The following is a 13391-nucleotide window of genomic DNA, read 5'->3' on the forward strand; positions in this document are numbered from 1 at the left end:
TGTGACAACCATCTGTCGCCTTCTGATGACGTAGTTAGTCTGCGACCAGTTTTGCCTATTGTGTTTATGTTGATCTGTTTTCGTTTGTTACGCGAGAGGAAGCTGAGTTCAGCTGTAAAACATCTTCCACCGCCTCTGGACATGGACTGGAATGTATCTTAAATATTAAACTCCTCTCCACACGCTCAAAATGAACAACAAAGGCTGGCTGGAGTTGGAGAGTGATCCAGGTGAGAAATATCGGTAGATATTTAGGCTAACAAACATTAGCTTCCACATGTAGCCAGCTGGGCAGTGCAGCTATAATATAAACGTTTAGAAATTAGCCTTAATGTGGAACAACAAACAACTATCATGTAAAATAACGTTTAATATTTTGTTTTTATAGCTTCTCGGTGTATTTATTTGCAGTTTCAACTGACTTGTTTTGTTTTTGCAGGGCTGTTTACTTTGCTGGTGGAAGATTTTGGTAAGCCTTTAGTTTATAGACTAACATTTTCCCAGAGCTGCTACAAACACTAACTCTTTACAAATATAAAAAACAAATCCTAGCTTTTTAACGTTTCTCTTTGGGACGTTTCTGTAGGTGTCAAAGGCGTCCAAGTTGAGGAAATCTATGATCTACAAAGTAAATGTCACAGGTGTGTAGCTTGGTCAGTTAGGTTGCAAAACAACAACCTTTCTAGAATACACATTTGATATATACATATAAAAACATAGAAATGTTCATACATTTTTTGACAGCAGTGAAAGCGTGTGTCATTTCCTTTTCAGTCCTGTTTATGGCTTCATCTTCCTTTTTAAGTGGATTGAAGAGCGTCGGTCCAGGAGAAAAGTCAACACCTTGGTGGATGAGACCTCAGTTATAGATGAGGAAATTGTAAATGACATGTTCTTTGCTCATCAGGTAACTGTTCTATACATGGATATAACACTATGTTTATCATTGTAGCATTGTTTTATGTGTTTCTTTCAATAAGTAATTCTTGAATTTTTGTGTAGATTACTATGAATGAAAATGACACATCTATATATACATATTTAAATGGAAAGTATGTATGTCTGAGTAGAACAATAATAGTTAAATTAGTTGTAAATTGAAGATGTTTAATGTCACAATTTGGTACTCATTGTCAGCAAAAGAAGTTAAAGAAGTTTTGGAGTTTAAGTAAACCATTCAATAAAATAGTTGATACTTTGAAATAATGCTGAAGTCATGCATCCATGTTAAAAAATCTGAACAGTTACTGTATTTTGAAACAATGGACGTAAAATTTCTTTTGTTTAAAAAAGTAGATGCTCATATATGTTGATTTTTGTTAGAGTTAATGACTGAAGATTACAAAGAATATTTAAAAAGGCAACTTTTTTTCCCCCCTAACTGTCTGACATTAATTCAAACTAAGCTTTTCCTACTATGGATAACTTCTACTTGATAAATGTCAGAATAATAAAACAGGCATAATTAAAGTGTTTACCAACAACAGTTGCTGTTACATTTGGAGGAAAAAGGGAGATGCTTGTATGCCTTACAACACCATCACATCTGTGAGGTAACGATCTGGGGAGCATTATGTTGACGGGGCGATATGGGCCAGTGCACTTCACAAAAAAGATTGTATTATTATGTTGAAATATCTAAGCAACACCTTCCAATGTCAGGTAGGATGTTAAAGACTGTGTCCTAGTGATTCTTGGTTAATTACTATATTTAAACCATCAAATTATTTACAAAGTGGCTTTATAGCACCAAAGTCAATGTGCGTAGGATTCATCCTATAATGTGTAGGTACGATCAAAAGGCAAAAATGGTGTACGTAAAAAAAACAAACAAACATTAGATTTATAAATCCTTGTGATTTATAAGCAAGCACTTTACCTATATAGATCACAGCTGCACACTGAAGTTTGGGGTTGTAACATGTAAAAAAAAATCCACTGTAAAAGCTCCTTTCTACATGTAGATACAAACCACCCCCTGCCCAAAATAATAATAATAAAGTAATTCAACATTTTTATCCGTTTGCCTTTTTCTAGCTGATACCAAACTCATGTGCCACTCATGCTTTGCTGAGTGTTCTCCTGAACTGCAGTGGAGTCGAACTCGGCACTACCCTCAGTCGCATAAAGGCTTTTACTAAAGGCTTCAGTCCTGAGGTAAGTTATTCCTCCACTCAACCAATAACCTCTGCTTTCAAAGGATTTGTTTTCCACATGTTTTTTTTTTTAAAAAGCTGTTAAATATTGTAATTCTTACAACTAAATAAAACAGCATGACTTTTCATATGAATGTTACTAAAATATACATTAAAACAATACACAATATTAATTATGGTATTCTATTATTTTGTAGCATAACCAGAGGTGAGAAATTGTACCCAAGTAAGAGTAACGCTACTTCACTATATGTTTACTGAAGTACAAGTAAAAAGTGATCATCTAAAACATTACTTTAAAAAAAGTATTTGGTAAAAGGCAGCTTAAGTAGTTCTGCTTAATCTGATTTAATTTCTGAAAACAAAATTTTCATAGACAAGATAGAAACTTCTGTAAATTTTCTGGCATTTAGAGTAATAATAAAAAATAAAATAAATTACATAATTACAAACATAATTTTCCACAATAAAGAACTTTTTAAACTCTTACTTACAGTGGGTAAAATATAAATGTTAGAACTGTGCAAAGTACTTCCAGTGACTATATCTACTGTATGTTCACCTGACCTCCAAGTGGCACAACAAGCTCAGAAGATAGAAAAAAGTAGAAAAATAAAACTGGTGTCTCACCAGACACGTGTACTTTTGGTTAAAATGTGTTTGTTCATCTTTCTGTGGAGTAACCTGAGGTTGTTAGAATAGCCAGAAATTGTACTCAGGTAAGCATAGCACTTCTGCAAAATATTTCTGAAGTAGAAGTTAATAAAATACAATGCATTAATACTAGTCCTATTTGTTTTAAATGATACTTAAGTAAATGTTTTGTGTGAAACTCTTTTAGCTACATTTGTTCTGTTTAGTGTTTCCTTTTCTTTCAGCACATTCTGTATTTTTTCAACAAAATTTTCACATTGTATATATTTTTTTGCTTCCAGAGCAAAGGCTATGCGATAGGAAATGCTCCAGAGCTCGCCAGGGCACACAACAGCCACGCCAGGTAGGTTACACTTACTTTAGAAACTCTCAGATGGCCTTGGGTCTGAAGAGGGGGAAAAAAAATCCTTTTCTGATCTGAGATGTTGTGTAACATAACATGCTTTTGTACATTTATCACTTTCTCAAACTCCCTGTTTTGATGTTTCCATGGAGACCGGAACCCAGGCACCTTCCGGAGAAACAGAACGGGATCAGTGCGGTGCGGACGATGGAGGCCTTCCACTTTGTCAGCTATGTGCCAATCAAAGACCGCCTCTTTGAGCTTGATGGGCTCAAGGCTTACCCCATTGATCATGGTGAGATATATATATATATACTGTATATATGCATTATATACATAGTGCTCCACTCCTTTTGCACACTGACCTTGAGGTCTGACTCTAAGGTGAAAAACATTGCAGAACAAAATAAAACCCCATAAAAGCTGAACTCACAGTTTCCTAAAAAAACATCACGATGATTCTCAAGACTTTTGATGAAACATTTTATGGACTCACAAGACAAAATGCTTTGGAAAGTGAGCTTCCTGTTGCATCTGGCATAAGCAGGTGTTAATAAGACGGTCTAGGACTGTTTTACTTCTTCAGGGTGAATTGTCATAATTGAATGGACGATGAAACCTGCTTAAGAAAGTCCAGGTAACAGTTTGTGAAGTAAAACTCGAGTGTACCCGGGTTATATAACTCCGGACTCAACAAAAATCTGAAACCAAAATTAAGGCTTTGGAGTGGCCTAGTCAAAGTCCAGAATTGAATGAAATGAAGATGTCACAGTTAAAAAGCTGTAAAACAAAGACTTGCTGGTTTTTAAGTTCGGAGAAAAATAACATTTTCATTAGGTCCAAATTGGTTTGAATAGCTCTTTTGTCTTAAGTAATGTAGTTCAAAATTTATGATTTCATTTATCATTCACTCTGTTATCTACATTAATACTGGCAATACCAAATTCAAAGTAAAACTAAAACAAAACTATTTATGAGCAATTTTAACTGAAGTCATGTATAGTCTCATTAGGAATTTCGGTGTCGAAGGTAAATACAAATTAAAAGACCAGTCTGTCTGGAAATATAGTAGACCTTTATTTTAACTTAAGGCATTTATTCACCTTATAAATTATGTTTTTAGTTGAACTTTTTCATCACATCTAGAGTTGTTCTGTGAGCTGTTGGAGTTGTTTTGCTCTTAAATGATGTAGATTTATAACACAATCCTTTAGGGCCCTGGGGAGAGGATGAGGAATGGACCGACAAGGCTCGCCGTGTTATTATGGAGAGGATTGGCCTGGCCACTGCTGGGTGAGTCATGCACCATTTAGCAAAAGCAGTAGTGCTTTACCTTCTATGCCAGCCCTTCGGGCTTAAATCTCATACTGCTGCTCCTCTTCCTTTTTCCAGTGAGCCGTACCATGATATCCGCTTCAACCTGATGGCAGTGGTGCCTGACCGCAGAATGAAGTATGAGTCCAAGCTGGAAATTCTAAAGAGGAACCGACAGATCATTCTGGAGGGTCTGCAGAAGGTCAGGAACTGAGCCGAACTAAGTTTCAATACTAAATCACTTCTTGACTCAGTGGAAATGCATTTGTCACGTCAAACTTTACCCAAGCAAAATCTTCCTGAGCATTCCTATAGATTCAGGTCCTTGTCTTAATGAAAATCTAATAATAATTTAATAAAATATGATGTCCCGTCTTCAGATGATCCGGCTCACTCAGCCTGAGGTTGTCCACGACAAGAAGCAGCAGAACACTTCGTCTCCAGATGAAAACACCATCAAGAAAGAAGCAGATGCAGGTACTTTGCTGACTCCATTCTTTCAATTCACCTGTCTTGTCTTTATGGAACAGTGGCAAGAAGAAAGCCAATGTTCAAAGAAAGTCATAGGACATCTTGTTTGAAGTGTTCAACTAGCTAAACAGGAGGATGTGCTCTAATTAGATGAGACTATAATTTAACTTTTTGGTCTTGATCCAACACTCTTTGTAATGGAAAGCTACACCTTTACAATGAAACCTGGTAATGATGCTGTGAGGAGGCCTGTCTGTAGAAGGGGAAATAGAAGCTGGTCAGCGTTGCTGGTTGGAGCTAAATACAGGCCAGTCTTTGAAGAAAACCTGTAAAGTCTGCATAGGACAAGAGACTGGTGGACGTTCCTCTTCCAGCAGGATGATGACCTTAAACATGCCGCCTGACCTACAGGGAACGAGTTTAGATTAAAGCATAATCTTTCTTCAGAGTGAGCCAGACTGCATCTGGCTCACTCTGAAGATTCATACCAGACTTAAATTTAATTGAGAATCTTTGACAAGACTTTGCTGTTCATAAACCCTCTCCATCTTCCGTGCCATCTGTCTTCGTCTCCCATTGTATAATCCATGTCTGGGTTTCTCAGAAACGTGAAACTCAATCAGTTCTAATTCTAGATTCAGTGGACGAGTCGGGGGTTCAGTCCAAGGATGGAGCTGGCCCCTCTGGAAGCTCAAAGGTCATGGGAAAACCCGCTGCCCCCACAGGAGGAGGAGCCCAGCAAGTCAACCCCATCGTTCAGCGCCTGCCTGCCTTCCTCGACAACCACAACTACGCCAAGTCCCCGATGCAGGTGAGAACAAGCGTGAAGATATTCCAGGCGCTTCAATTGTAATGAAATTAAATTACAGCTTTCTGTCATCAATCATGGATTAATCAGGGAGTTGTTGGGTTTGGAGTTTTGTAAGGAAAATGCCATCAAATGTTGAGCTGTCTCGAAAAAATATACCGAAATATATCACAGTATTGCTTTTTTTTAAAACCCTGCAAACCTCTTATCTTCAATTGAAAACACAATAACTTTTAAACTCAATACCTTCAGTGAAAGTTTCATTTAAACTTAACTCTGAACAATTACCCTTCAAAGTCCTTCCTTTTGTATGTTGGTGTGATGCGGAAATAAAACTTCCCTGACTGTAAGCGTTTTTGCTCTGATTCATAGGAGGAGGAAGATCTAGCAGCTGGTGTTGGACGCGCTCGGACAGCTGGCCCTCCTCAGCCTCCGTTCTCAGATGATGAAGACGAATTTGATGAAGACGAGGAAGAAGCAGCAGGTTCTGCCAGTGCTTCCAGCAGGCAAGAGTTTTAGTTTCTACAAGCTTTGATTTGTTCTCAATATAAATCCAGCTGTTCAGTGAAGGCCTCAGAGGTCGAGGTTGGTTAGAGAACATAACTGAACAATCGGTACTGTGAAGTGGAAGGACGACAGCAGACAGGTCAGAGAAAAAGTTGGTAATTAGCGGCAAAGATCCATAGCTGGGCGGAGAATCTGTCTGTGGAGCAACTGTTAGTCATGCGCTTCACAAAAATTGTCTCCATAGAAGAGCAGCAGGAAGAAAGTCAAAGACAACCTTGGGAAATCTTCATGGCACTTTGCCACATGTCATGTTGGGGAAACGGCAATCAACGTGAAACAAGATTCTGTGGTTAGAGGAGACAAAATGTAACTTTTTGGCCCTGATAAGAATAGATGCAATTCTGAACAAATTACTCCCACTGTGAAACATTCTGGTAACCACATCAAGGTTACCACCAAGGTGTCTGAATGAGAAAGTGAAGCATTCAAAATCAGAGTTAACCAGAGTTTTTAAATTTAACTTTGTTATATTTTTTTACAAACAAGATTTTCCTTTAAATGAGACAAATCCTTCCAAAAATCAGAGAGGTTTGTGGTTGCGATGTGGGGAAAAAAAGTGTTAAAGTTAAAAAAGAATTCTAAATATTTGAATAATGAATACGTTTGTTTTGATAAGATCTTTAAAATATATTTTTCTTTTCTATTTATTTTTTAGATTCAGACGAAAGGCGAGCCTGCGGTCCAGAAAGGGACGGGTTGGAACTGGGATGGAGAGCCAGATTGCCCTCAATGTTTTGGCAGAGAAACTGAAGAAGGAAGCTCAAAGAAAAGATGGTGTAAACACCCCGCTGTCTGTGCGCACTGAAGGTCGCACCGGGGGGATCTGCATCACGTCCGCCTCGCAGCCTTCCCCCACACCCAGCAACGAAAGCACAGATACGGCCTCTGAAATTGGCAGCGCCTTCAACTCCCCACTGCGCTCGCCGGCTCGCTCTCAGGCGGCCACGCGTCCCTCGAGCCCAGTCGCTTCCCATCTGTCCCGTGTGCTGTTCGGAGAGGATGAAATGTTGAGGCTGGACTCCAGACATAACCGCGCCGTAAGAGAACTGGGACCTTCAGTCAGTGCATCGCTGTTGCACTTACAAGACGACGGAGTCATTTATGCTCTCCCTCCATCTGGTGAGAGAACAGGAAGTGAATGTTGCAGTCTAGTTTTCTCAAGTAAAACTTGAGTTCCTAATTTGTAAACCACATGCTGCATCTGTCTTCATTACCTGTACAGGAGATTCTGCTGAAGGCACGAAGCTCTGCACCCTTGAGAAGGTAAAACTCAAAGTGAAGGAAGATGAAAAAGACCCCATAAAAGAAGGAGATGAGGGACCATCTGTAGCGGTGAAGAAAGAAGACGAGAACGAAGATGGTGCGGAGTTGAAACCTGGCAAGGAAAAGCTCAATGTTACAGAGTCTGGAGCAGACAGCAAGCCACCAGGGGATAAGTACTCTCCAAAAGTAAGTCCTTTGTTGTAAAGTGCTGCACTACATATCCTTACAGGGCATATTTGGACTGTATAGCACCTTTAGATCTTTTTTTGCTTGTGCTGCTGGTAAGAAAGCTGATGCCTGTGATGGGTAGAAACACGTAAACACAAGCAGGGAGTCACCTCATTGCCTTTTGCAGGAGCTGCTTGCACTACTCAAGTGTGTAGAAGCTGACATTGCCAATTATGAGGTGTTTCTAAAGGAGGAAGTAGAAAAGAGAAAGAAATTCAAAGTAAGTGCATTTGTTAATTCACCTTGAATTCACTGTTTTTGGTCAAAATTTGTTTTAATTGACTTTGAGTCTAAATGTTTATTTTATTTGTGCAGATAGATGATCAGAGGAGGACTCACAATTACGACGAGTTTATCTGCACATTTATATCAATGTTGGCCCAAGAAGGTAAAGAAAAAAAAGTTGTTTTTGACACTTGTTGCTGTTTTTTTAATCTTTCTTCCCCCTCTTATTAAAATATGTCATTAAAAACCCTCTTGTGGTCTAATTAATGAAAGTTAGTAAAAGTTTTGCACAGCTTCTTGCTTCTAGGCTGTTGGCTCAAGGTTAAAAACAAAACATTTTCAATATTTAAACAAGATCGGGTGGTTATTTTTATTCTATGAGATTTGGTGTATTAAAAAAGATTAAAGAAGCCCCACTTTCCCCAATCTTCAGGATATTTAATGTTAAATTGTAATAATGTGTTGGTCTTGGGCTTAATTTGCTTGTAAGGACCTTCACTCTTATAAAAATCCTTAAAAAATTAGCTGCCTCAGGCTCATTTAACCTACCATATAGAAAATTCACATATCTCATGCCCCCAGAAAGACTTCACAGGACATGTATTATTTTTTTTTACAATGTTTTACAAACAGTTCTATTTGACCTTTTAGGTCAGGATATCTGTATTTATTTTCATGTCAGAAATAATAAAAAGATATTCAAAAAAGTGACAAAGATGGAATTGGATGGGTGGGTGGTTAATATATTTTACAAGTGTTGATCTTTAACATTGTGTTTCTTAGGCAGTTAATGTTTTTATTGCTTAGCTATGCAGATTGACCACAAGCCCAGGACCAAGTGTATTTTCTGTAGGTCTGTGTTAAACCATTATTGTCAAACTCTTGGACGTTTCCACACTGAAACCTGTTATGTGATGTCTGGATGTCTGCCCTAAGCTTTTGAGCTGTGAAGAATCTCACCAATTGGACAAAAAAAAAATCTGTCACACACTAGATAAACCTTTATCTCTCCCTATCTGTTTGACCTAAGATTAACAACAAAAAAAACTACCTTCCACTTATGCTAATATTGTCCTCTTACCTTCCCTGATATTTCGGTGCATATCCTACAGGCATGCTGGCCAGCCTCGTGGAGCAAAACATCTCTGTGCGCCGCCGGCAGGGAGTGAGCATCGGCCGGCTGCACAAGCAGAGGAAGCCTGATCGAAGGAAACGCTCCCGACCTTACAAAGCCAAACGCCAGTAATCACAGTCAAAGTCAAATGAACACCAACCAATCACTGCAAGGAATAAAATTATATTGCTTCACTTCTGAAAATCATTCCTTTCGACAGTATTGTGCTGTATTTTTTTTGTGCTTCATGAAATCTGCTTTTGGTCGTGCTCTCGTAAATGTTTGTTCGTGTGATGCTTGCATTGTTTTTATCGTCAGTACTTTCAAGCAGGTTGAGCTTATGTAAAACCTCTTCAACTGAACTGTTAACTAAAAGTCAATATTTTCTCAGTGCCAATGAAGTATTGAATGTTGTTTTTAGTCAAATACAGTTTTTGTTTTTTTACTCTTTCAGTAAATTTCTGCGTCAACACATTCAGTGGAGGAATTTATCATGTTATTTAAAACTGACAATATGACTCTGTAAGGGTTTGAAATGCCTTTCTTATTTTAAAGGTCTTTACTTGTTTATGTATCTTTAGGGGATTCTGCAGATATACACACACACAGGTTTTGTGTTTGTACCTGTTTTGGATCTCAGAGTGAGTTAAGTTGAATTTGTGCTGCTTTATATTTTTGTATATATTTACATGTTATTTGGCCCGTAGACTAAATTTGGTAATTCTCTGTGCTTGCCAGTTTATTCTGAAATAAAGTTAGTTATTAAAGCACATTAGTCTAAGCCAAATTTCTTTGACTTTTGGAGTTTTGAATGTGTCATCCCAGCAGTGGCTGATAAAAAAAAAATCAGAAGAGTTTTTATAGGTTTGTGCACTGGGTGATTTTGTGAATCGGTTGTAGTGACAGTCGCCGTACACTAGGGAGAGTAATCATTCAGACCAAGTGGGACCATTTCAGATCTATTTGCTATAAAGCTATTCATATTTTTTAAAAATATTGATCGCTTGGGCAGATTTTTAAAACTTCCAATTTAGTTTTTGTTCCGATTACATGTTCCTTTGTCATTAATTTTCCTCTATTTTTAATTTTCTGAATGATTTTTAGTTTGTCAGTTTATGCAACACAGCGGTGTTTTTTTCAACTATGCTATTTAAATTAGTATGAATACTAAGCTGTATATTTTTTTGCGTTGATATTAATTTACAATTATTAAAGGTAGAAAGCTTTAGTTTTGTGTAAATGCAAAGTTGTTTTGTTTTTGGCTACTTGACAAAATACAGGCTGTGACAGACCACATAAAGGTCATAATCAAGCATTTAACTCATAGTTTGTGTAAACTATGATTATTACTTATGGTGGTGCACATATTTGTACAGCTCTACTTGAGGTTGCTAACTATTATCAACTTATCATGGAGAAATACTATCCATCCCTCCATAATATGAAATTAAAATAAAACAAATTCAGGAAACTATAGGCAGTATTTTAATTAATTTTAATAGGTTTTAAAGTTTAAACCAAACATCGGCATTTTAATTTATCATAGTGTTAATTTATAGACAGAATGTTTAGTAAGCCGAAAAACGATCACTGACACAAGAAATTTGTAGCGTAGTGTAACCCAAAACTTAACAAACTTTAACACACAGGAGAGGAAGTGTTTGTCTTCTTGCTGTACTGTCAGATCTGGTCTGGGATGCTGCGTTGGTCCTCCAGGCTAGCTCTCAGGAATTACAGATGTCAAAACTTCAAATCTGGAGCTATGTGTATGTAGAATGAACCTGAATTTGTTAACTCTATAGATATGTGAGCAGCACATGTAAAAGAGTAATAAATTATTTAAAATATGTTATAACTGAACAATGTCCTTGTAATCATACACAGGACAATATTTGTAGTTTGATATTTACTTCTTATTTAGTGCTGGTAATTCATCATTAGTAATTTATTTCTACCACTTGTGTCTGTGCTGGAGTCAGATTTATGCATGCCATAACTGTAAATTTGCTAATCAACGAATGGCAATTTTCCATGTGTGCTTGTAAGCACAACCAATTATATTGGTCCCTCCTTCCAGACGCTCCTGAGTTTAATCTATTAATACTGTAGTCAAGACACACCTGCCAGTCTTAGTGGTAGTCTTTGAGTTGGTCAGCATGCGATGCCATAAGACAGGGGTGGCCAAATCCAGTCCTTGACAGTGTTAATCTCCATCTTAGAACTCTGCAAAGCTTGACTGTACTGTATATTAATGACTCAGCTTTGCCATTTGATTCAAGTGTGGAGTAGAAGGGACACAACTAAAAGTTGCAGGATTCTGGCCCCCAAAGAATGCAGTTTGAGACCACTGATCTGAGGGTTGCAAGATGCTAGCTCTTGAGGACTGAACTTCTACCTCCATGGTGGGACAAAAAAACTAAATAAAATCATGATCATTCTGTTTGCTCCCAGAACACAATTTCTACTGCTTATTATTAGGAATGCCTTAACACCTCTTAAGATGATTAAGAGGTGTGAAATTCACAATACGCAAAGAATCAAGCTTGGAATATTTCAAAGAGATACAATTGATGCTGTGATTGGTGGTGATTTACTGATAATGGTACAATAAATTAAATTCTGCTTATAGACCGACTTTGTAAGTTCTTTTATTATTGTGAAAACTTAGCATATCATTCATAATTATAATATTTACTAAATTTTAATAATGAAATGGCACTCAATCCGGATGTAGGGGGTTGAGAAGGGTGGTTGCGTGCTGTTTAAGATAGTTGATCGCTGTGAACGCGCACGTATGAGCCTTGCAAGTCACCACCCATTGCGTCAGCGCGCTCCTTCGGCCTCGCCGTCAGCGCGCGTGCTCCGTGCGGGATGCTGGATTGTAGGTGATGATGGCGGAAGGGGAGCGACGCTGAGTTCCATCCGAGTTTTTACCCCAGCTGTAAAAACCACCCACAACCACCGTTTCTCTCCGTCGAGACCTATCCCGAAGCAATGGGGAACGAGGCCAGCATGGAGGGGGAGGGACAGGCGGGACAGCCCGGCGCCGCCGTCCCTGCAGCGGGGGCTCCGACTTCCATTTCAGCACCACCGGACTCTGGACAGCTCATCAAGCCCAGCAATGGAGCGCCAGCCGGAGGAAGTGGGACCGCGTCCGGGCCGGGGATTAACAGGTAGCCGAGATAGCTTGGGAGGCTTCGCTATCCAAAGTGTGGGCAATGAAGCGAAATCAGGGAGGATTCATGGCAGCGTGCTGTAGCGTACATTACTTCAACCAGCAGCGTAGATATAGGCTCAACCGACTGCGTGTAGATAGACATGAATGGGCGCTTAATTATTTATTTCAATACCCTTGTCAACACTATTAACAACCTCTTCTTGAAACCTCTTTAATTTGGGCATCAAGTCTGTCATTGTCGATTTGCTTTAAATCGATAAAGTAAACGGAAGCAATCGTACGTAAATGTAGCTTTAAGCAATTTCAACAGGAATTTCTACGCCCTTTTTTCTACGATGTCTGCCCAGAGGATTCAGTATCATGAATGAAAGCGACAATTTCAGGCAGGACCGAGTGTTACAACTTGAATCTTAGAAGCATAATTTTCACCTCATATTCAAGGTGATGAATTTCAGAATTTAATACTAAAAATAAAATGAGGCGGAGAAAAAAAAAGCAAAGTGTCTCCAATTCGTATTAGAGGGGTGGGTCGGTTCTACTACAGGCTTGTTTGACGTGATTTCCAGTAAATACAGGGTCATTCTGAAAAACACACCTTCCTCCTTGCCAGCAGTAGACGTCTGTCTCCCTGATGACAGCGTTGTGTAGGATGTCACTGCTCCCATCAGATATCACCAACGTCATTGAGCGTGCAGGACCAAAACATATGCCATTGCCGTCTTAGTTACCAGATCTCATTCTCAAATTAATATGCTGCGGGATTAAAATTGCAGCTGGTCCGAAATGGGTCATTTAGTCTAGAGAAAGTGCTGTTGTATCTCCTCCCTAAAAGAAATCTTGTGCCATTTCAATATTTGTAACAACACTGCCCTCCTACTAGCATTCTCATATTTAAACCCACATTGATGGCTTAAGATAATGCAGCGTAAAATGATCAAATACTAACAGGGAACATGTCTGTGGTCGCATGTGGCAGCTTGGATGTCAGTATTTTCGGTGTGGGTGTGTTAGGGATTACCCTTCTAACAAGATCTGATATTGCCTAATTACACAGTTCAACAGTTGTAAAC

General features: G+C 38.6%; 2 protein-coding genes across 5 annotated transcripts in view; both read left to right on the forward strand.

Moving 5' to 3' along the window:
• The first annotated feature begins 38 nt into the window (after positions 1 to 38).
• Positions 39 to 9913, forward strand: bap1 (BRCA1 associated protein 1). Its single transcript, XM_023325756.1, has 17 exons — positions 39 to 230; positions 440 to 469; positions 587 to 641; positions 775 to 907; positions 2038 to 2157; positions 3092 to 3153; positions 3306 to 3448; positions 4368 to 4446; positions 4546 to 4669; positions 4848 to 4944; positions 5574 to 5749; positions 6119 to 6252; positions 6969 to 7432; positions 7536 to 7762; positions 7932 to 8024; positions 8120 to 8192; positions 9142 to 9913. The coding sequence occupies exons 1-17, from the start codon at positions 191 to 193 to the stop codon at positions 9273 to 9275; spliced, it is 2184 nt and encodes a 727-aa protein (XP_023181524.1). The 5' UTR covers positions 39 to 190; the 3' UTR covers positions 9276 to 9913.
• Positions 9914 to 11984: 2071 nt separating this feature from the next.
• Positions 11985 to 13391, forward strand: part of LOC102225812 (protein bassoon-like) — a 100023-nt gene continuing 98616 nt past the window's right edge. For all 4 annotated transcript variants that reach the window (XR_002754576.1, XR_002754575.1, XR_002754577.1 and 1 more), the window contains exon 1: positions 11985 to 12316. Coding sequence is in view for 1 of the 4 variants with exons in the window: in XM_023353489.1 (XP_023209257.1) it covers positions 12138 to 12316 (179 nt within the window). In the remaining 3 variants the exon portion in view is untranslated. The remainder of the gene's footprint in view (positions 12317 to 13391) is intronic.

The sequence above is a fragment of the Xiphophorus maculatus genome, chromosome 20, assembly GCF_002775205.1.
Source record: "Xiphophorus maculatus strain JP 163 A chromosome 20, X_maculatus-5.0-male, whole genome shotgun sequence".
In the NCBI taxonomy this organism is placed as follows: domain Eukaryota; kingdom Metazoa; phylum Chordata; class Actinopteri; order Cyprinodontiformes; family Poeciliidae; genus Xiphophorus; species Xiphophorus maculatus.

What these genes read in the sequence shown, in the direction of transcription:
- bap1 (XM_023325756.1), top strand. Translation starts at nt 191, where the DNA reads ATGAACAACAAAGGCTGGCTGGAGTTGGAGAGTGATCCAG. An exon ending in ACGCCAAGTCCCCGATGCAG is followed by an intron (nt 5,750 to 6,118) that starts GTGAGAACAAGC and finishes TCTGATTCATAG; the next exon opens with GAGGAGGAAGATCTAGCAGC. An exon ending in TCTGCCAGTGCTTCCAGCAG is followed by an intron (nt 6,253 to 6,968) that starts GCAAGAGTTTTA and finishes TTTATTTTTTAG; the next exon opens with ATTCAGACGAAAGGCGAGCC.